The sequence below is a fragment of the Varroa jacobsoni genome, unplaced genomic scaffold (genome assembly GCF_002532875.2).
Source record: "Varroa jacobsoni isolate VJ856 unplaced genomic scaffold, vjacob_1.0 scaffold_204, whole genome shotgun sequence".
In the NCBI taxonomy this organism is placed as follows: Eukaryota; Metazoa; Arthropoda; class Arachnida; order Mesostigmata; family Varroidae; genus Varroa; species Varroa jacobsoni.
In genome coordinates this window covers 108,362-130,342 of record NW_019213106.1, presented here as the reverse complement: position 1 = coordinate 130,342, position 21,981 = coordinate 108,362, and the positions used below count along the sequence as shown (strand labels likewise).

The following is a 21,981-nucleotide window of genomic DNA, read 5'->3' as shown; positions in this document are numbered from 1 at the left end:
ATCGGTAGCAAGTATTACTTGAACACGTATATGATACATAATCGAAATGTTTTCAGTATTCACTTACTTGTATGGGAACTGGCGTAGGCTGGTGTGTTTGCTGATGGATTAACTGGCCAGAGGCATTGGTTACGCAGGGACTCGACAGGCCGCTGGGCGCACCGGGCGCTGGTAGGCCAGCGCTAACAGCGGTAGGTGGCGACACAGCGCCCACTCCACCTGGCATAGTCGACGCTGCTGTGGTACCCTGCGGTAGTTGATAGCAGAAGCCGTGTCCTTGCACCTTGTCAAAGTGTTTCTGTAGGTGATTCATTAGACGTATGCAAAGGTCATCGCCGGCGTACATGCCTTCAATTTCAACCAAGAACCGCACGCACTCGGACATACATTCATGGAAACCGAGACGATACTGGTGCCGATGATCGTTCTCGATTTGCTGCGCAACCTCGCAAGTCGCTGCAATCAGATCGCACACGTCGTCGTCGTCAGAGAGGCAAACAACTACAGGTACTGATACAACGCTCATCGCGCAAAACGATGTATATATACGTGTATATATAGATAATTTTTATTCGTATTAATATAAGCACTCATAGTAATGTCTATACGACGGTGAACTTGATGTAATTTTTTTACATAGCTGCGGATATAAGTGCACTTTTATATATAAAAAAAAAACATTAAAGCCAAGTCACATCTATGTTTATACTTTATGAACGCGCTATCTCGTAAATGCTACGTAATTCTGTGGAACAAATTTCATTTATGATTAAAAGAGGGTTAGAGCTTTAGTAGCCGGTACGTTGTTCAGAGTCAGGACGAAAATGTCTCAGTTTTTTCTTCTCGATGTTAGAAGTGTCTTTGTACCGAACAGAAGTACTCAAGTAACTATCATTCTAAATACAGAGTCGAGTTATTTACATAGTAAAAAAGTGAAGGCATGTTGAATCAAGATAACCTCAACCGAACCCTGACCCACTCAAGCAAGCGGATCCTTCGGAAGCCGGAGATAAAACTTTACTTTCAATGGCCAGCCTTTTTAAGATCAGCAAAGGTTAGTGTCAGCCGCGCGCCGAATAATTTCAAACTCGAGCCAACTCTGAAGGCGGTTCAAAAAGTTTAACCTCGATCTGCGAGTTTTCTGAGCTTTGCGTAGAGCGCCTTGGATAGGAGTCACTTACGTGACATGGCAAAATTAAAGCATATTTAACCATGTTCCTTATAATAGTTCATATCCTCCTGGTTTGTGCCTCCAGGCGGCCTCATTTTAGTGCCACATTACTAACCTGGATCTTTGCAAGCGTGTGCCTGAAGATGCTTAAGGTGTTTGATAGCCATCTCGATAATCTCTGTTTTTTCAATCCGACCTCTTCCCTGTAACGTGTAAAGTGAGCAATTAATATCATTTTACTAGCAAGAATTAGAGGATTTATATCTTAAGAGGTGTATCGACAAGTTATAGTTAACCGTGACTTCAATTGAACTTCGATAACTGTCTAAAATTACCTATACATACAATATCCAAAGTGTACATGCACGCCACGTGTGAAGCACACAAGGTTAGCGATCTTTCTTAGATACCTTTCAGAAAGCACTGGCTGTGCAAAATCGCGCATGATATGTTAGGCGTATATTCGTCGGTATGGTTAAAATGTTAGTCAATTGTTAAGTAACTAATATAAGTGATCCACCTACATTGCCGCAATAAAATAAGCCGGAAAAACATTCCACCTAGTCGATATCGAGCTAAGAACAAAAGTGCCCTAGCTTCTCGCGACGTAGATTCCTCATTTACTGTATCATACCCCATTTGTCCCTCTGTAACGTGATCTCTGCAATGATATAAGCTCGTGATCTAAAGCATCAATCTTGGTCGTTGTTTATTCTACGTTCGTAGCAGCTACGATACGCGTTCGCCCGCGTCGCTCACTCAAGGACGCAGCGGGATGCAAGACGCTACAAGTGTGACGTCGGAGCTACACTGGTCCACTCAGAAGCATTAGTAACGAACTGACCCCGGCCAATTGCGTAAACATTACCGCCTCTTCCTCTTTGGCCACGCCAAAAACGCCCGCAGTAGCAGTTGACGCCAGTCAGAAAAGGAGCGGCAATTCCTGCACGCTAGCAGGACACACGGTGTACTCCGGCGTGTTTATATGTACGACGCAACCCGATGTCGTGGGCTTTCTTTGTTTATTTATCAGAATTAGCCATCGTCTACTCTCGAATCTTTTTTCCCGCCCTTCTTGCCTCTTCGGCTTTTTCTTTCAAAGGATGCAGTAAAAAAGCTAGTTAGGTGAGTGGGTGGACCTTTAAAATTGAATGATGTCTTGGTGGCTGCCGGTGCCCTCCCGCTACCATTCCTACTGGTGTTGTTACAGTATCGACTCTCTGCTCAACCGCTTCTAGTATTGGCGCTGCATTACTACCGTCGCTGACCTTGCCGTCACTACGAGAACCGCTACAGGTATAGATCATTGTGTTGCACCAGGTGGTCGAGGGTCAATCGATCGCCTGTTCTCTACTTAATACAACGACAACAACAGCCGCTACACGAATTGATTCAGCAGCGAAAAGAGGCGAAAGAAACGAAAGGAAAAACGCACTCTCTCTGTCGACTCGAAGTGCGAGTTTGAATAGTGGGCTTAGCGACGAAGTCCATTGTTTATTGGTGTGATTCTACGTGCTAATTACATGTTCATTTACGTATGCACGTACGTATTTCGAGCCGCCAATCGGTTTCTAGCTTTTTAGCTTTTGCACGAGTGGCGGCGGTAGCAGTTGCTGCAGTAGCGCCAGTGCAGGTGGCAGCGGTAAGCACATCGTACGGACTGAAACCGAAACGGCAACGTGAAAGCAATGTCTGATGACAACGCGAGCGCACAGACAGGCGACCAGGTGGGCTGGAGCTTCGCTAGTCGACCGTCGATGGCGCTAGAAGCATGTTCGTTCACCATGTTCCGTAAATATCAAGGCCGTTCATAGGGATATTCTCTCATTGACGAAAGCGGTCGAGATGGCTAGATGACTCCTTTCACATATTGCCATCGATATTCAGCCGCACACGCTTGCAGATACACGTGGCAGAACTGGTCGTTCCTTCGTTGTCGCAGCTCCTTTGTTACGGAGCTGCTCGAAATGAACGAGCGAACTACTAATTATCGTAGTTCATCGCATTTGCTCGGCTATGTTTCGCTGCTAAAATAACAGTGTTCATGTCTTCGGAGAGCGCGCACGAAAGAAGAACGTTTATAGGGTCGTTTGGCCTATTGGCGTGATCAGAGATATCGTCGTCGACGCGCGAAGACTGATGGAAAAAACAAGGAGTAAAGGGAAAAAGTTTGAACTTATATGGTGGTTCGGCTGGTAGACAAAGATGAACCGAAAAATTGATCAAAAGATGGACGGTCACAGTAAAATTTTCAAAAGATACTGTAAGATAGGTTAGTAGTGATGAGAATACTTTCAGGCGTCAAGCACCATAACTACACTGCTAATTGTGGGCGGCGATAATTGGGCTGGACGCGTATGGTCACCTATTCACGTAGGGCGATGGTTTTCGTCAGATTGCTTGGTGGCTGTGTTTGCAGCGTTAATGGAGGCTACAATGGTTGGTCAGTCATCCCAATGGAATTGACGGCTATCAAACTAGAGCTAGTATCTCTATCATTGGCTAACTTACTAAAAAATTAAATGCTTAGACTTTTACGTTTGTTAACCCGTTAAACACCCATTAACTCCATCATACGAATCCACCCTTATCCCCCCCTTCCCAGAAACAAGCAATATTTTTACTCTTGATATTAACATACACGGCACATGAGTCCCTGTTTCACACATTACCATTAGGTTATTGGGGCGTCTTTTCTTTTTTAAATCAGGTTCATCGTAGCTGGCACTGTGTGCCTATTTCGGCTAAAAGAAAGACCAGCCGGTTCAACAGGTGGTGCGGGGTGCGTAAAAACGTAATAGCCTTTTTCCACGATAGTTCAGCTGCATTAACCGAAATTAAGGGAAGCTGTTCGTTCCGCCATCACGCGATCATTTAGTTGGTCACTTCGATTATTAAGGCTCCTAATACAAAATGAAATGTTTTCGCAAACAGATGCTTGGAGACGACGGTCGTATCGACCTATTGGGGACTGCCAGAACAGGATGTCGGAGGATAAAAGGGGACGGGTCAGTTCTACCTGCCAGGTTTCCGCCGCGTTTTGTTAGTTAGCGAGCTGCATGATAGAGCACAACCGGGTACGGAAAAGGAATAGTACTACTACTGTTACTGCATTACCGCTATAAATACTGCTACATCTGTTGAAACGCCGCCAGTGACATAATCGATCGGTTACATAGAAGCAGCTGCGCCAGCCAGACGCGGTCATTACGCTGTGACATCGATACAGATATCCATAGACACACACAATGTTGACGACGACCACGCCGGCAGCGGGCTCGCGTCTGGCTAGGGTGGCTGGTTCTCTCTCTCTCTGTCTCTTTCTCTCTCTATATATATATATATATATATATATATATCACACACACACACACATACTAGGCGCCAGTCGATCTAAAAAATGTTCGATGATTAGGCTTCCCGTGCGCGAGTACAACTGGGCGTAGATAAAACAACGAACAAATACATACAATACGATATATGTAAACATTAAGTAGATGTATAACCCAAACAATTCAACAGTTGGCCGTTCTGCACGGTACCGCCGTCACGTAATCGTACTACCACTAGGAGATGAGGAATAGCGAAAATGCTTTGTAAATAATAAAAAGTGTGCTTATTCTAGTATAATAACAACTCATGTTTTTTTCGATTTCTATTATGTTTACCGAACGCCGAAGATGGCGACGATGTGAAAGATCGAAGCCTCGCTTTCTATACTAATATATATATTACGTAGGGGCATTACGGCCTCGATCGTACTTATATCTGTGCAGTACTATCAATGAGTCTAACATAGTACTGCTGTACATTGTGTAGTAATACTAAGGCATGGGCAAATATAAGTGCGATATTGCTTAAACATTGCAGTTATTGGTAGGGATCGGCTGTATATAACGATGGAAAATGAACAGGTCTATTCATTGTGTTATGCATAGCCATTAGCAATATGTCGATATGTGAGTGCTTCATTGAAAATATTCGACTATATCGCACCGCCAAATAAATGGCGGTACAAAGCAATCTGCATTGCTTCGCAGATTGATGTATTTCTTATAGTGCATCTTTATTATGAACAAACGAAAAAATCGTTTGCCAAACAATTTCTGGTACATCTATGGGCACATTTGAAGTCAGCACTATACAAGCAATCAGTTGAGTCGCTATCTTTCGCTAGATAGCAATGTTTGTGTTGAAGCTCGATTCGGCTGGGTCGGACACCTAACAGCCAGGGACAGAAATATCTACCCATATAGGACTCGTCCTAGACTTAATGTGGTAGCTGGTCAAAATCCACCACCTGCTGCTGCGTGTACGAAACATAGCACTGGTCACTAGTTTCGATATGATTGCGGGGAGGATTCGTGCACATTCGAACACGTTGACTCAGGTGACGGCAGGCAGTTGATCGTCTCTTGACCGGATACGCACCTTTGTACGTATAATGGATCCCTTTATATCTGTTAACCGACCTACGAAAAGAAGATCCATCTGTCTATACTCTTTGTTTGGCATGTCTCTATATCGGGCGTTCCCGCGTAGCCTGAACGCTTGTGCCTCTGCATCGCTGTTGCTCTTGCAGCTGCCGTCGACGCTTGTGCGCGTGTGTAATAGTCAAACTACGTTATGGTAGTTTATAGTCCTTGCCGGAATACGTTTGTGCGTGGATAAGATGGAACAGAACACGTACTCGTCACAAATGATTACATTTGCAGAAAGACCGAGAGTCAGGGCAGGCCGGAGGCAAACAGCTAGGTAAATATGCTTCTTGAAAGGCAGTCGGATTCAGTACTAAACTAGATGGAAGCTTATGTTTGCGCCCATCACCCGTTTTGTCGTAGTCGTTGAAATCTCGCGGTGATCAAATGCTGCGATCTCCAATCCGTGACCCTCATTTTGTTAGTCTCCTGCTCTTTGTATCATTACTATCTGTCTGCGAAGAAATGCTCCGACGATTTTCTGGACCGCTAAAAATATCATTTGCTGAGGAAAATGGCGAAAATCCTGTTGACACTATATGCTTCGACGTTCTGTGACAACAGCCATAATTAAACTTATACTTCCATTTTGTCAACAGACCAATGAGTTGTCGTCTAATCCGTGACGACGACGACTCATTGATGTTTCGATTGTGACCTTTGCTTCTGGACAAATATAGACTAAATAGTAGAGTATCGGCGTATCTTTGGCGTTCATAGCTTTGCGTCCGAAGCCTCTAGTCCAATATCAGGGTCTTGGTGGAAGTCTAAAATCGATACCAAATAACCCTCTAACATTAACTGGAATCGTACGATTCATTGAATTGAAATAGCCTACTTAAACAGTGATATCAAATAGTTTGCGTACGCCATCTTTACTGTTGTCGGTATGTAAGCACTCTGTTAATGCACTACTTTCAAAGACTGAGCTTATCGAATATTGCTAGCGTGAAGGCAGTACATCGTAAACCAATCTGTAACTCACCGCGTTGCTTCGACCTTGGACATTGCTTTACTTTCCAGCCCCTTTCCTTCTGTTCGAATCAAATCGTTGTTACCAAGCAGGCCTCTACCACTGCCGGCAAAATACGGTTACACACAAAGCGTGCCCTACAAGATACCGCTGGCGCACCATCGTACTTCTACCCGACCAGTAAATGTCCGCGTTACATTCGCGTATCTAAGTCATGCCAAAACTATTTGATTACACGTAGAAAAGCTTCGATATCCTCAAGCTAAACCAATTCAGCGAGCACTTTTTCATAACACACTGTTTAGTGTTATTACTATTATTATGCATCCTACGACCGAGCGTTCCCGAGCACTGGGGGTATCGTTGCTAGATGAGCCCGCCTGTCTGCCTTCCGTCGCCGGCACCTGTATTAAACAGCACTATTATAGTTTGACACCAGCATACTTCAACTGTCGGAAGACAGTGTTTCTGATAACGCTATAATAAGGCAAAAAATTGACAGTTTCTACTCCAGCAATGAGTAATGGTAGGCGCAGCTTTATTCGCTTATAATTAGAGCCTTCATTGGGCTTACTACAATATTTTATTATTTTAATACAAAGGCGATCAGAGAGAATCTATTTTGTTTACTTCCTAATTTGTGAAGAGCGCCATTGCGTCTATAGGAGAAGGAAGTTTGAATAAACTGTACAGTAGTATCAGTACCATCCCGTGAAGTTCTGAAACGGGATGAATATGATGTTCGCTTCAGTTTGGGTCCACGGTTGTTGTGTGAGTCCTGGATACAACCAGGTCCTCAGTCGTATTCTGAGTACGTGCTAACCTTGATAATTTGATAGCCTATATCTATAAGACTGTTGTCCGAGCAATTGGTCTTAATGTATCACTTTCTCTCAGCCGTTCTGTGTGTTGTTGACCCTTGCCTCTCTTAGAGTCTCTCTGTTTTTCTCTATTTCTCTCACTATTAAAGAGAAAGGGCATCAGTAGGATTCTGGTGTGCAGAATCGCTCTGAACCACAGACAATGAACGACCCTCGGTGTAAACAATCCGACTGACAGATGTAAAATGTAGGTGGGGTTTCAAGAGAATTGGGGTTCTGCGGGACGCATTTTGTAGTGCTCGCGGGCGGGCGGGCTGGCTGGGTGTCTGAGACGAGAACATTGGCGGCAGCAGCGAAGAAGGAGGTATCCAAGAGGAAGAACATGAAAGTATCTGGACGAGGGTAGGCGATAGAGGTGTGGCAACAAGACTTGGTGGCACGGTGTGTACCGTGCGGGGTGATGTATTTGCGACAGGCGCTGACGTCATCAAGATCCGAGGACGGAATGGGTGCATTTGCTCGGAAAAAGATTCTATGCCTCGCTATAAATACAGTACGCTAGTCTACTGTCAACTACTTTTCCCAGCATAGAATAGATAACTTAGCTAGCCCGCCGTTCATGTCCCGTGACAGCGCGCCAGAGATGGGGTGGATCAATTAGTCTGCTGAGGACTGGTGGCTAGGTTAAATGCCGCAGGGGGGGCACGGCAACGCCCTTTCAAGCGCATCGGGTCAAGCACAGAGCTCCTGCAATGCCCTAATAACCATGACACAGAGATGTCGACAACACTGTCAGCAGCGCACTTGCCACTTTGTGTGTTTATGGCGTAAGGGGCGTTATATGTGTGTGTATGTGTCTACCTGAGTGCGGGGATCTAAGCCTCTGAGTTGGTCTGTCGGTGTGGAACGGTAGTATCGAGTCACCGAATGAACGAAATTGATGGCGTGATCTCCACTCCTCTAGTCCACCAGGGTAAACTAAATTTAGCAGAAGAGAGCATCGAATGCAGGGAGCATGCTAAACAGCACAATATAATGACAGTAGGCGACTGCCGTTGACAAACAACAACAACGTGAACTTTATTTGTGCGTAGGCCAGGCAGATGACGCAGTTTCAGACGTCACGAGGTTATTATCGATGGATTATTACCAAAGAAAACAGGCAAGATCACAATTACGATAGTAAAGAACGCAATAAATACTTAAATGACACATTGGTACCCCATTTCGAGCTAAATATTCCCGAACATATTTCAAACTAAAGACTCTCTCTTTTTCCAACAAGAACGAAATATGTCAATAAACGAGCTGTTTCCCAGAAACCGGATCGATCTGAATCCGTTTAATAACATAAATTCCGATAATTTGGTATCCTGAATGGTGACTATACATATTATGCCCAAGATATGACACTATGCATTACCAAGGAGTCGTATATATATATATACACTCTACAACTTTTGTTGGCACTATTTCTACTTAGACCGTTCTGGTCGCGCTGAAAAGGAACAGGGCATACCTGCCCTGTTATCCGGGCGGGTTATGAAGTCACGCGTGATAGAGCACGCGAGGCATTCACCGACTCACCGTACACGTCTACTGTAGTTATATAAGCTCTCATTAGACACATGATCTTTTCGTCGTCCATCCGCTGCCGTAGAGAGAGAGACATAAGCAACATCATAAGCATCGTCAACCGCATGCTTCGGCTAACTTGTTTGTTCCAGATTAATAAGTTTTTATTTAATTGTTTCAGTTCAAAGAGTCCCCTGTAAATTATTATTATCAGGTGCGACACATTTATGTCACCGCTTTTTGAGTGCTCAGAAATTCTATCTTCGGGGTAGCCCTTAGCTAGATTGGCGATTGTTTATTTTGCTTGATCGTGTTGGAGCCCTTTGAGCTTTTTTTCAGCCCAGGGCAAAACAAAATCACAGTACGGGGTCACGAATACGGGATTAAGGCAACACACATGCCCACCACTGAACCACTAGTGAAGTGTTTTGTCGTTATGGAGGACCCAGAACCTGCTACGCTACAATTCTGATCCTTTGCCTCGGACACACCCTCGCTAACCGTAAAGCCGGACGGCATGAATTTATGATATACAATTACCAATAGTCGAAAAAACTTTGAGTAGCATTTGGTCTCGGACCCGGATCCTGTGACTCTTATTGGTCTATATTCGTTTTTCAACCAGTGCTCGAAAGGTTACACCTCGATTTTTTCGTCGTAGGCACACGCCCACGTTTGGTCACCCGTAATGATAAGGTCAAGCAAGTTTGACTCTTCTAAAAGTGCCGAAAAATGTTCTTGGTTTAGTTCTTCGCAGCTGTCTATCTGCTGGTCATTTGATATCTAGTTTCCATAAGCATTTTACACTATTTGGAAAATATTTGTATAAACGATTTTATGTTTCACATAAAACCTAATACACATTAATTACTTGATTTGAAGAAAAATCACAGATCGCTCAATATATAGACTTATTCAACTTTACCGAGAAACTCGAGGATGCATTATGTTAGTTAAGGCCTTGATCTTTTTGCCAAAACAAATGTGGATCATAAGCAGTCATTTAATGGCGCGAAAATTCAAACGATTCGTTCGTTTTGAATAAAGGGTTCTGTATTTTGCCTTATGCCAATTAGACCAGTCGTGTATAGCGTGTTTGTTATAATCGTAAGATATCTAGCGATGAGATTTTATCTACGGATATCTAAAAGTGTGATAACTCATAACTATACTGAATTCTACTATATAATACATGCACATATATTGAATTGAACGGTAAAAATGCATCTCGGGCTGGACGAAAGGACTCAATCAACAGAGAGCCCCCCGGCGCCTTTTTTAATCGTTTTCAAACAACCCACATCGCATTATGTTTGACGCTGAAAAGAACTCAGTGTGGCAAAACCTGACTGCCTCTAACACGATGATAAGCATATTTTGGCCTTGAGTATGCTTACACGTTTTACTGTTTCTAATTTATACTCCATATTCTACACGAGTATTTGTGTGAAGAATATATGTATATGTAATGTTGTTGTGACCGTTGATTGAAGCTCAGTGCCGATCGGACCGGTAACTGGAAGCCATAAGATAACCAGCAGAAGAAGACCGCATGAAAATAAAGGAAAAAACTAAAAACAATATAGAAAAACGGAAAATTGTGAAATATTCAAACAGTGGATGAACGGACGAATGAAAAATGTAGGCACATTTGAAGGAATCAATGAGTGAACCACGCTGCGCCGTTTTTCTTAGCCTAGTGATCCGGGATGGGTGTTGGTTTGACTCTCGTAGCCTTACTTCTCCAAGTGCCCAGTGTATATATATATATATATAAAAAGGCATAGGCACATAAACGAGGGCCGTAGTGATAACAGGTAGATAGTTTAAGGAGAGTGAAGGGTTACATCCCACTTCATGGTGCACTAATTTGCTAACCTGGCTAGAGCTGACACATTTCTTTCATGCCGTGCAAGTGTTTTTATTTGGTAAATAAGAGGTAAATTTTACCTTTTTGAGGTAGATAGCAGGTATGAGTCTAGACAGGTCAGCCAAGCAGTTATTCATTCTGTCTCGTCTTCGCTTTTCTATGATTCTGTGTGACATCGGATCCTGCAACGAAATGACACATCATCGTCATTAAGTATTACTAAAACAGATTTTATTAGGTAAAGGTTTTTATTTGGTTGATTACCTAAGCGGCCTAGTCCTGACGTAACATTATGTCCGATCATCGTGACCATACAATAGCTTGCTGATAAAGTAGAGAAATGATACAAAATTTCTATGACGATTTTGCCTCAAGTCTAATTTTGCAAAAACGAGAATTACACTGTCAATATTTTGGCTTGTAATCTCCTCCGCCTTAAAAGAAGAAGCATTTTTGTGCTTTCAACGCAAACTCCTTCAAGCGACTTCACTTGCTGCCATCTATTGGAATGATCGCAAGTTTTTTTTAGCCGAACCAGTGAACGGATAGAGCTCATGTGAACATCCACCTCTGCAGCAGTCATTCTGACTACCACTAGTGTCTTAGAGATAAAACAATGTATGCGGAAGACAGGTGAAGGCAAGATGCCTCATGCAGATATAAACGTATGCTCCAATTGATGCATCTCCCGTTTTACACAATAATTCAAATAAAATTCATAGGTTTTAAGAGTAATATGTAAAAGACAATTATCGGGATAATAATTAGTTGCACATAGTTACGATTTCCGCCGCACAAACACATTTATCTGTGAATTTATATACGGAAGTATATCGCCGTTCTAATTAGTTTGAGGTATGCCTATGTCTAACACCGAACAATTGACGCCACACCTATTAAACATCGAAACCTTGTATTCCCCGACTATTCGATAATATCTAGATACAATGTATCATCCACTTCATATTCTCTTCTACTTTATGTCAACCCAAACTTCCTACTTGTCTTTCCCTTGCTGCCCAGTCCTCATCAGTGTTTTGCATTGGCCACAGTGAACGCAGCGGCATCGAACCGTCGCGTGCTTGCCTGCCTGCGCGTCCGTCCATTTGTCTTCCACCGCATCTCATGACACTACGACGAAGGCTGTTTTTGATTCTTTTTTTTGTTTGGTTCTTTTACCCCCCGATCCCTCGAAGCTGCGCCCCGCAGTCAGTCGACAATCGACAGATGCGCTGGCTTGACGCCTCTGGCAACCGTGGACTTTGTTCTCCTGCCGCGACCAACAGCGGCGATGACGGGGTCAGCAATGGTCCAAACAACTAGCCAAAATAGGAGAAAAACACAACCAGTGCGCCGGTGGACTTCGAGATATCCTGCGTCCAATCATAGATTCATTCGAGTTACACTTCCCTGCTGTTATACCATCGCTGCTGTGGCGATTACTGACTGCATCTACAGTTTTTTGCGCCACCTGATTGCTTTGTATATTTTATTGCGTATATATTGCCTTTGCCCCCGGCTACCTCTTTCATATTTATGTAGAAAGATAAATGAAGAGCAACAGAAAATAGAGACATGGACAAGAATGGAATACCCACAATGGCATTAATGCACAAGCTGATTCTTTTCTAGATAGACGGATACACGTGTGTGCGTATGTGCACAATGGCTGGCGCTGTAGCTGTTGATGTTGTTGTTGTTGTCGCCATCGTCTCCGTTGTCGTTGGTAGTATGTGCGTGTGATCGGCGCGTCCGGTGGCTGTAGCTCAACCCTTCAGTTCTAGGATATAAGCATGGCTCCTCGAGTTCGAGGCCACTTCGCCTTTTTGACGGTTAGTACTTCGGCGACGCTGGCTTCTGCTACTACAGTCAACGGACATTTCGCCCCAAATCGCATTAACAACGACGGGAGGCGCTCTGGTGCTCACCTCAGGGAAACAGTGTTTGTTGTATGATAAACAGATGCTGATGCTTCTACTTGGTAGGCGTTGATGACGGTGAACGCCAGTCCAAATAGACCACGCGTTGTCGTTGACTATAGCGTGGCAATTTGTAACTACGGCACAGTAAGGAAGCGCAATGGGTTCAGAGCTTGACACCTATATATATATATATATATATCGTCTCACCATCACTGGCAATATCATTCTCCTTTCTTTATAAGCTGCTTCAGAGGACAAGAATTACTTCTGTCTTAGAGGTCAAATGCAGTATACCAGGTATGCCTTTATGGCAGGTAATCGGGACTGTCATGTGGTAATTTCGACATTTACCGCAGTCGACCTCTGCCCCTTGTCGTCGTTATTGTTGTTGTCGTCATTACCATTACCATGAGCGCCAACACTGCTGACAAAGTTGCCTGTAATGGAAGGATAGCCGTGATCAGGTAGCCTTGGCGAAAGTTCTATTCGGGACAAATATGGAAACCCACAGCCAGATATGGGGTATATGAGAAGGTAAAGGGACGGCGAGCAGTGCTGCAAGCAGTCAAGGAAGCCCACAAACAGCAAATGCTTGAATCCATCCGCTTGTAACGGACACCCGACAATAGATAGCACACATTGACATAGACATAGCCAGCGCTGCGCGGACCCACACCGTACCGTATGTGTAGTAATCAAGCGAAGTCAGTACGGCGAGGGCAAGCACGTTCTAACCCTTTCTTTCTCCGATTTTCTGCTTTGTCGACGCGTCGTTAACTGCAGCCAACCAATTAGCCAGCCGTCCATGCTGGCGCCGTTGCCGCTACGGCTTTCGTGTCGCATATCTATTCCCAACGCAATAACGACGCTCGGGTGCTACAAGGTCTTCCTCCTGAGTGGTGATTTTCGCCTTATATCGCCCATCGCGTGACGCCAGCTTTCGCTTCTAGCAGCTGCAACAATAGGTTTCTCGTCTACAAACTGCGTTTATGTGTTTGCTTGTTCCCGTTTTTAGACCTATTGTCAGCAATAGCCGTAGTCGTCACAATAAGAATATAATAACACCAGGCAATTATTTCAGTTTGCGCAGGGTGCGTGTTCAATATCCAATGAAAAACTTTCCCTACTGAAGGACCTAAGTCCACCTTCAGTCACAATTAGAAAATCACTCTGTTCTATATGATAAAGTTTATTATTTTATTGTTTTTCAGAACCACTTCTGGGATGTACCGCTAACGTTGCGTGACACATGGACATATGGCGGAAAAGACCGCAAGGAGTCAGAGAAATATGCTTATTATATGGGCTATATCGGCCAAAATTTACTTAACGCTATAGAGAAAAACAAACCACTGCTACCGATGATCATTGTACTGTTGCAATCTACTAGTTTTCGATAAACTATTAATTAAAGATCGTAGCTCACAAATATGGGATTAGATAAACCAGAAGTGGGGATATGTGGGCCACTACAAACTCTGCACGAAGAAAATAGTCATTCAACAAAAATGAATACCTTTCTTCCTATAGAGGGCTTCGGTCATGATTAGAAAAGCTTTTGCGTGGTAGCTATTTACTGCTAAGTGGGGCAGGTCGAAGATTATGATTTGTCTGCCATAGCTCGGATAGAAGTCCAGCATTCAGTGTGATGCCTGTGATGAATGGCTTTTATTAGCAGATCTGTGAGGCTCATTTCAAGCAAAAATAGAGAAAGAAGAGTTAAAATATGCATATCGTTCTCCGAAGCCAACTTGAATGGACTAAAGTCTGTAATTATGGTTGATTCTGGTGTACATTGATATCCACAGTAAATTCTGACCCATAATCATGAGTATTGTTAAAGTATGTGCGACGATATTGTTTTGTTGGATCCGAATGATGCGTTCTCTTTAAAAATTGTCAAAATTTCTTTAAAACACACCCAGATATCACACGTCGTTGATAACAACGGTGTACGCTTCACATGAGTGCACAGCTATTTTTTGTTTTACAGAGTTTACATTGGCGCATATACAAGTTCCTGCTAAGTGAAGTTGGTCTCTGGAATAATTTACGTTCCCAAATCTCTCATAAAAATCAACATCGACGGTGTTCGCTTCTGTATACACTTGAAATGCAGTGGCTTATCTAGTTCTATTTGTTTTCTTTTTTAGCTCATATAGCACCGAGTATAACCATGCAATGAATGACTTTCATTAAATGTATCTTATTTTTGGTCTGCCTTTGAAAATGTAGCTCTGATACAGTGAAAAAAAAAGCTGCGGTAGGAACGACGCGGTCATACTCGTTTATTTCTTTTATCGTTTAACAAAAGTGCGATAAAATACTCAGCCGTTCCATTAGTTCCACCTTTTGAGAAAAATCTAGTGACGCTGATTGTACTGCGCTTCTGACCCATGTACATTCTGAAAGCTTCATGTTATTCAAATTTAAAATAAACGTCCCGCCGCTAAAAGGGGTGGCTGGCTTATATAGCTCCTGTTCCTCAGATAGCTCCACGTTCCCTGTTAATATGTTAGTCGACGCCTAGGTCTCTCTAATTGTAGGTACACGCGGTCGTAATCATCAGTGACCCGCTTTCTATCGAAAAGCTACGATAACTAGATGTTCTGATATTTCTCGAAAATCCTTCAAAATTAATGACTAATATGCGTTTATAAGCGCTTGCACAGAAAAGCTGGTACCCTGTACATTCTGGGTACTCTTGCATGGTGCCCTCGTAATTATTTCTGATCAAGTGGAGATGATGTTGATCTCCAGCACCAAAGAGGACACCAAACTGCAAGACCTGTGTCTTAATAAGTGTAGTGAGCTTAGTGTTAAAAGCTATTAATACTTTGTAAATCCATTAAGTCGTTACAATATTTCTATTTGAAGAATAAGTCAATGCCCACTTTGCAAGTTCAATGGAACGCCTAGCCCACCACGAAAGCCGTGAAAAAAAACTTTGTTCTATCATATGCGCAACCCTTTTTCGTAGTTCATTGAAACAGTGTCTAGGTAAAAACAAAAGCGGAAGAACGTCATTAGTAATTGTACCGTTACTATTGTATGTAAAACATGTAGAAGCTGCGAGGCGGTTGACAAACGATTTAAAACTGTAACGCTAAGCCTCTCTTAAATAGATACGAAACTAATAGGGATAATAACAGGGACTACATTTATATACAAATTTCATAAATATAGAGAAACACAAGTATCCTAAATGGACAGCGGTTTTCTCGCTTGCAACCTGAAGAAAATACGAAGCTATGCCCATGGTCCAACAGATCATGTAACATTCGTTGATTTTCCTTGTTAGTCTATATTCATTCCGTCTGTCTATCCCTTAACAGAAGCCTGATCCTGCTGGGTATCGCTAGCGTCCTACACTGCCATCATTGTCACTGAGGCAAATAGCCAAATGTTCTGGAAGAAATCCAAGAAAGCGTCATAGCGAAAGGATCAAAAATCCAGTCAAGTTTAGTCATTTTGTGTATGTCGTGCGCTGCTATGAAATTGACTACAGTCGTCCGTCTGTATCGATCTAACTACTTGCATGCACGTAGATGCATATGCGTGCTAGGTGTGTGCGTGTGTGTGTATGTGCACACATATCTATACAGCCATGTGCGGTCGGCACTTATATGTACATTATCGTATATGTATACCGGAAGTATATGCTGTACTATGGCGGTTGACCGGACAGCCTCAGACTAATTCAGACAACAACGTTAATATTGACTCTCTGGTACAGACTCTGGTAGTGCTTCCCAGAAAAATCGTATCACAATTAGCATCGTATTATTATAAACATCTATCGCTGACGGCAGAAACTCTACGTACAGCAGCCAAGTGCCAGTTATTGACGCAATAACAGTTTGGAGTAAAGCGAGGTCATTTGGACAGCGACGCAGGCCATCGAGGCTGCGCTTCGTCCACTAAGCAAGGCCCTTTTCATCTGCCAAATGCGTCCACGTGGGCAAGATCATGACGAAGACAAACTGAACAGAGATCAAAACCAGTGAATCAGCTAAACATAGGCTAGTAAATCAATCGATTAGTCATCGACGTAATCGAACAAGCATCGTGCGTTTTTTTTCTAGTAATAATTTTGACTTGAATGTGTGCCCTCTCTTGCCCTGTATGTTTCCTGTCAGGCTCCAACTGGAAAGGCAGCCAAACAAGGGTTACGAACACATTGTTGCGGCGCACGTTGGCCAGCAGCGTCGGCAGAACGACAGCTTGTTTATTCAGTGTTATCTATACACAATAGAACCCTCAAATGTGGTTACATTTCTGGTGTAATACTAGTCTAATTCTAGAATCACGAGAAACAGAGGCGAGGCGATTACCGTAGGCCTTCTGGCTGGCTTTGTCAGTTCACTTCAAAGCGCGTCTGCGACGCCGAAATTGCTTCTGATAGATCAAGTTCTCCTCCGTACCATAGCGTCTGTGTAAGTAAACAGTACACTATGTGTTCGTTTTTACGCCGTACGATCAGCACGTATGAGCTTGTTCAGCCTTTAGTTCTTTGCCACGAACGTCTGCCAATGTTCTCACTACAGTAACAACAGTGATAGTAAGAAGTACGCAAAAAATCTATATATGCGCAAGTTATTCCTCGGGGATGATGAAACCCATGAATTACGACCTCATTGTATAGTTGATTATTCGGCGAATGCTTCTAACTAATTGTTTTTATGCGCCACCGGTCACAGCTGAAGTTGTGAAGAAGGACAACGGAAGATCCACTTCCGCTTTTTGTAACCTCTGCAAATGTCCTATGTGCTTTGGCTCTTGGAAGGTTAAACACTTTTCTGATATCTTCTATAAAACAGATAGTATGAGTTGATGCGTCGAAATAGTGATAGCAAATGGCAATCATAATTGGGATTCTGTATATAGCGGCAGTTAATGCCTTTTTAAAGGTAAGCAATTGTTTCCACTGGCGGCGGCTTCCACAGTCGATCTATTACGCCGGCTGAAGCCGCTGCCTTCCAAGCTCTTTTTTCTATGTGATTAACGGAGGACTGCGCCGTTGTTAGCGTGAACGATCTGACAGTTCTTAGGTTTTTTTTTTTTCATTTTAGACGGAATAAGTCATTGATAGCAAATTTTCCTTTTCTCTTGAATGGCACGGTTTTTTGATCTTTGGCTTCATGACTGGTTCATTCGGAGATTTAGTTCGTCATCGTAATGGCTCAGGGCTATGAGCGCTAGTCGGAAGTGGAATCGGCTTCTGCTGCACAAGCCGAAGCCGTCTACGCGTAGGATCATTTCATTAAGGTAACCTCGGTGCGAAGTGCCTGAAAAAAGATCGTTGACGAGAGTCGTAAAGATGAATTGGTTAAGGTTATCAGCTTGCGACAATTATGTGCCTTGTTTTGAAGTCCTTCCTTCTTGTGGCTCCATCATCGAAATGGTAAGAGGTTACATTGAAGCCATTGAATTCATGCCAGCACACCCAGCTGAGCAAGCCTTGTTAATACGAAGCTTACAGAGTCTTAGCTGCAAGCTGCCTTAAAATCTACCAAGACCAAACGAACAAGTTGATCGATACGACCGAATCTTGCCTGTACTTTGTTTATGAAAATTCTATGTGCGCTCATCTTTTATGTAGTTGCATACGGCATATAAGCCTTTTTCAGTAATGTACCGCAACATCTCAGAAATAAACAGTCGTAAGCAGCCGCACGGAGACACTTGGCAGATGTTTACAGATACAACTCAGTCGCCGGTTCCATGTGCCTATTCAGCCTATAAGTTGTTGTTAATTGGAAAAGCTAGGCGTATTGGCCGCGATTTTAAAAACCACAAAATCTCTTCACAGTATTGCACTTGTCCTAAAGTTTTCTGATGACGAACATAAGTGGTCGTACTAGTATATATCGTAGATGAGAGCTAAACATCGAGCGTGTTAATCAAGTTCAAAACCGGTTACTTTCTGGCGTTTCTAAATGAATTGAGTAACTTTACCTTGCAAGTCTTGAATGTAAGAGCTAAACATAGGACTTCATGGGGCTTCCTCTAAGCGTTTCATTATAACCCTTCGTTTAAGGTTCACCTGACAATTCCTTTTTTAAACTTAATTTTTTCTCCCATCGTGTGGAACTAGAAAAGGTAAGCACGGTTTCCGTTAAAATGGTTCAGAAGCTGGTTAAAGAGCCATTAGCGCACGTGGATGTAACCTATTTTTAGCACAAAAATGTATTTTAGCTAGTCATGTGCAGTCCCCTATGTTGTTTTGTTATCAAGCTAAGCCACACACAAGAACTGCTGGAGACTTTCTCGAGGTGGTCGACATGATATTCTATCAATGCGATGCTAGTGATTATTTATTATTCTATTTAGATAAAAACGGCCCAAATTGTATCAGCTAAAAGCCAACCTGTGCTCAGGTTTCTAGCGGTACACTTTACTACCTGTCGTCTGGTATTTTCTTCGTAAATTTTACCGCCTTCGATCATGTACAACGAATTTTGGAAGTATCTCGAAGTGGGTGACTTGGCCGTTTTTTGCGTTTTTGGAAACTGAGAATGCTACCGCGCGTCTTGCTACTTGCATTACGTTTTTTGCAGAGAAATTCAGTGTTTGTATTATCCCACTCTTCTACTTCTTTGGACCCTCCAGCGACATTTTTCCCATCTCAGTTTTACGAACCGCCTAAAGGAGGACGACCGACAATCGAGGAGTCTCAGAAGAACGAAAGCAGCACTGACATCTACTTCAACGACTGAGGTAGAAAACTGTTTTGAAATTGTGATAGATATCATGCCACTCGTTGCCGTCTGGTAGCATTTTGCTTATGGTTTTATACACCAATCCTGATATTGAAACATTGTGTTCTTGGTCAGTACATACGAAGTCCTTAACTCCTACCAACAAAACGGAATAGATGAGAGTCGACTGTGCATTTTTATGTATCACATTCTGTCACTTTTCAGGCAACTCCGTAAGGTATCACTGGAAAACTTCTGTCGTTACTGGCCGAAAAATTAATATTTGCATCCCTCCTATGTATTTTTTTTCCTTTGGAAAGGGGTTCCGCAGGGACCAAAACAGATGATGGTTCGATGGGGTGAGCATCGAGCTATATAGCGAATGCGTTAAAATATCATATCCGAGTTTTCTTTATTTTGGCCGGAATTATAGCTGAAATGTATGTAATGTCAAATTGTCATGATAAAAGAAGACACCTTTTTCTGTTCATTGACTCGGGTCGATTTTTTTCAATGACTTGTTGTAATATTATTCGTTGTTGACAGTACAGGTCGTTTTGGCAGACGGCACCAACTCATAATTTTACCAAACGCATAGCTTAACCCTCGTCAACGTCAGTCTATGCTTTACCATAGATGGTAGAATACATTTTTTTTGTTTTTTAAATTTGTGCACTGCTGCCATGTGTGATCTACACTGTACCGCCCGCGGTCAACCACTTTAAAAATGGCTCGATTTCATTGCACTTCTGTAAAGTTCCGTAAACTGAAATATGGTGGAATAAAGTTCTTTGCGTCAATTCGTCTACCACTGAAACACTGAACTTTTTTTCCAATTAGTCTACTTCAAATAATTTCAAACTGTTTGATGCTGAATGTTTAGTTCCTCGACGATATCATGCCTAGTCACGTGACGATTTTCCCCAATTTTCGCCATAATTTCACCACGTCTTTGCATAATGACGGCAAGCGTTTTCACATTGAAATTTTCAGAATAAAAACGGCAGAGCCATCTTTGGCCCGCTTCTTCCGATAGCGTTACTTGACTATAAACAGCACACGTTTCTTTTATAAACACAATAAAATACTTACTAGATTTTCTTTCATCTTCAACGTGTCCTATCTGGAAAAGGGCACTTAAACCAATAACTACCGCTAAATCAGCTTTCAAATGACACCAACGTCGACCCGACGCCATCTATGTTACTTTGAGACATATGGCCTTAAAGCCATATAGCTAATGAAACGATTAATCCTTTTTCGACAGTCCGAGATATATATATATATATATATATATATATATATATGTTATGAATGCGAGCGCTTACTCGTTTAGAGCATAGAATATAAGCTAAAAGCAATAAAGCATAAAAGCGTCTTCACCGCAAAAGTAGAAGTTACCGAGAGTAATTGCCCGCCACGTTACTGGAAACGGTTTTCGTTGTGTCAGAAACAGAAAATTACGATGGACAATCTTGCGTCCGTCCATTGCCGCCGAAAGACGGCGCTAACGGTGGTAACGTTAGCAATATTGCTTGGTCATAATTTAACGTCGTGTTTAGTTTTGAGCCCCGCCAAGAAAAGTGGCGTGCAAGTCCAGTTGTAGTACAATGTTTTATATATCTATATGTAACATAGTATCGTAGTGGTTGTGGTCGCAGTGTAACTCCGTGACAGAAGTTGACAAGTTAGATAGACAGTTAGTAACATATCTGTTAACGCGCCATGGAGGTCTTACCCCCGGCACAAGTTCTGCGACAGCTATACGCCAATGTTCTATTCGAAGCCGTTGTTCGCTTAGCATAGTAATCGTCGTCGTTGTCATCGCAGCTTTTTGTCTGACCGTTGGCCGTAGCAGGCACCAACAATAAGGACGAAAGGCCCTGCAGTGCTTGGCAATGGACAGGCGCGGTGCCACCAAGACGAGCAGCAAGGTAGAATGAAGAAAAGAAAGAAAAACACCCGAGATTGTGTACTTCTCGAGGTACAAACCATAGCTGATAGGATAGATGCAAAAATATACAAAACGCTAAAAAAAGATTTTCGCCGTGCTTGTAACCCGTTTAACATCGTATGAAGTTGAGTATCAGTCGTCAATTACCCCTCGTCAGGCATCCCCATGCAACTAAACAACACTACGGTGCATAATGGATAGATTCAAACCAGTATTAGTACCGGTAGTAGCAGGTTCTATCGTGTTCAATAACGAGCGAGGATTTCTGGTGTTAGTGGGTCGACTCCACCGGCCGATTGATGGGCTGGCCGCTAGACTACGACGACCATAACGCGGCCATATTATTTCACTCTATTCTGACGCTGTCCAGTTCGATCACGCTTTGCTTGGCAAGGTTGACGTCGTCGTCTTCATTCGACTGCTGCATCTTTTTCGTTCGAAACGCGTCGCGATCTTGAGTTATTCACTCGCCTATGTCTTATCCGCTTGTCTGTCCCAGTAAATTTGTGTAAATAA

At 42.9% G+C, this 21,981-nt stretch overlaps 1 protein-coding gene and 1 long non-coding RNA gene across 10 annotated transcripts in view; one reads left to right on the top strand and one right to left on the bottom strand.

Moving 5' to 3' along the window:
• The window catches only part of cwo (transcription factor cwo), a 74,954-nt gene that overhangs the window by 8,575 nt on the left and 44,398 nt on the right, over positions 1 to 21,981 (bottom strand). For 7 of the 8 annotated variants that reach the window (XM_022855384.2, XM_022855385.2, XM_086973551.1 and 4 more), the window contains 3 exons: positions 10,969 to 11,070; positions 1,287 to 1,374; positions 68 to 456 (listed from right to left, as the gene is read on the bottom strand). In XM_022855384.2, coding sequence (XP_022711119.1) covers positions 68 to 456; positions 1,287 to 1,374; positions 10,969 to 11,064 — 573 coding nt within the window. In that variant the 5' untranslated portion in view covers positions 11,065 to 11,070. Of the gene's footprint in view, positions 1 to 67; positions 457 to 1,286; positions 1,375 to 10,968; positions 11,071 to 14,326; positions 14,388 to 21,981 lie in introns of those variants that run through there. The other variant, XM_022855388.2, reaches the window with a different exon arrangement.
• LOC147753821 (uncharacterized) lies at positions 432 to 20,710 on the top strand. Of its 2 annotated transcripts, none has more exons than XR_015316021.1 (3): positions 432 to 507; positions 14,022 to 19,530; positions 19,737 to 20,710. It is a non-coding gene; the product is annotated as an uncharacterized LOC147753821 (long non-coding RNA). The 2 variants fall into 2 exon arrangements; XR_015316020.1 differs by lacking the exon at positions 432 to 507 and adding an exon at positions 13,687 to 13,775.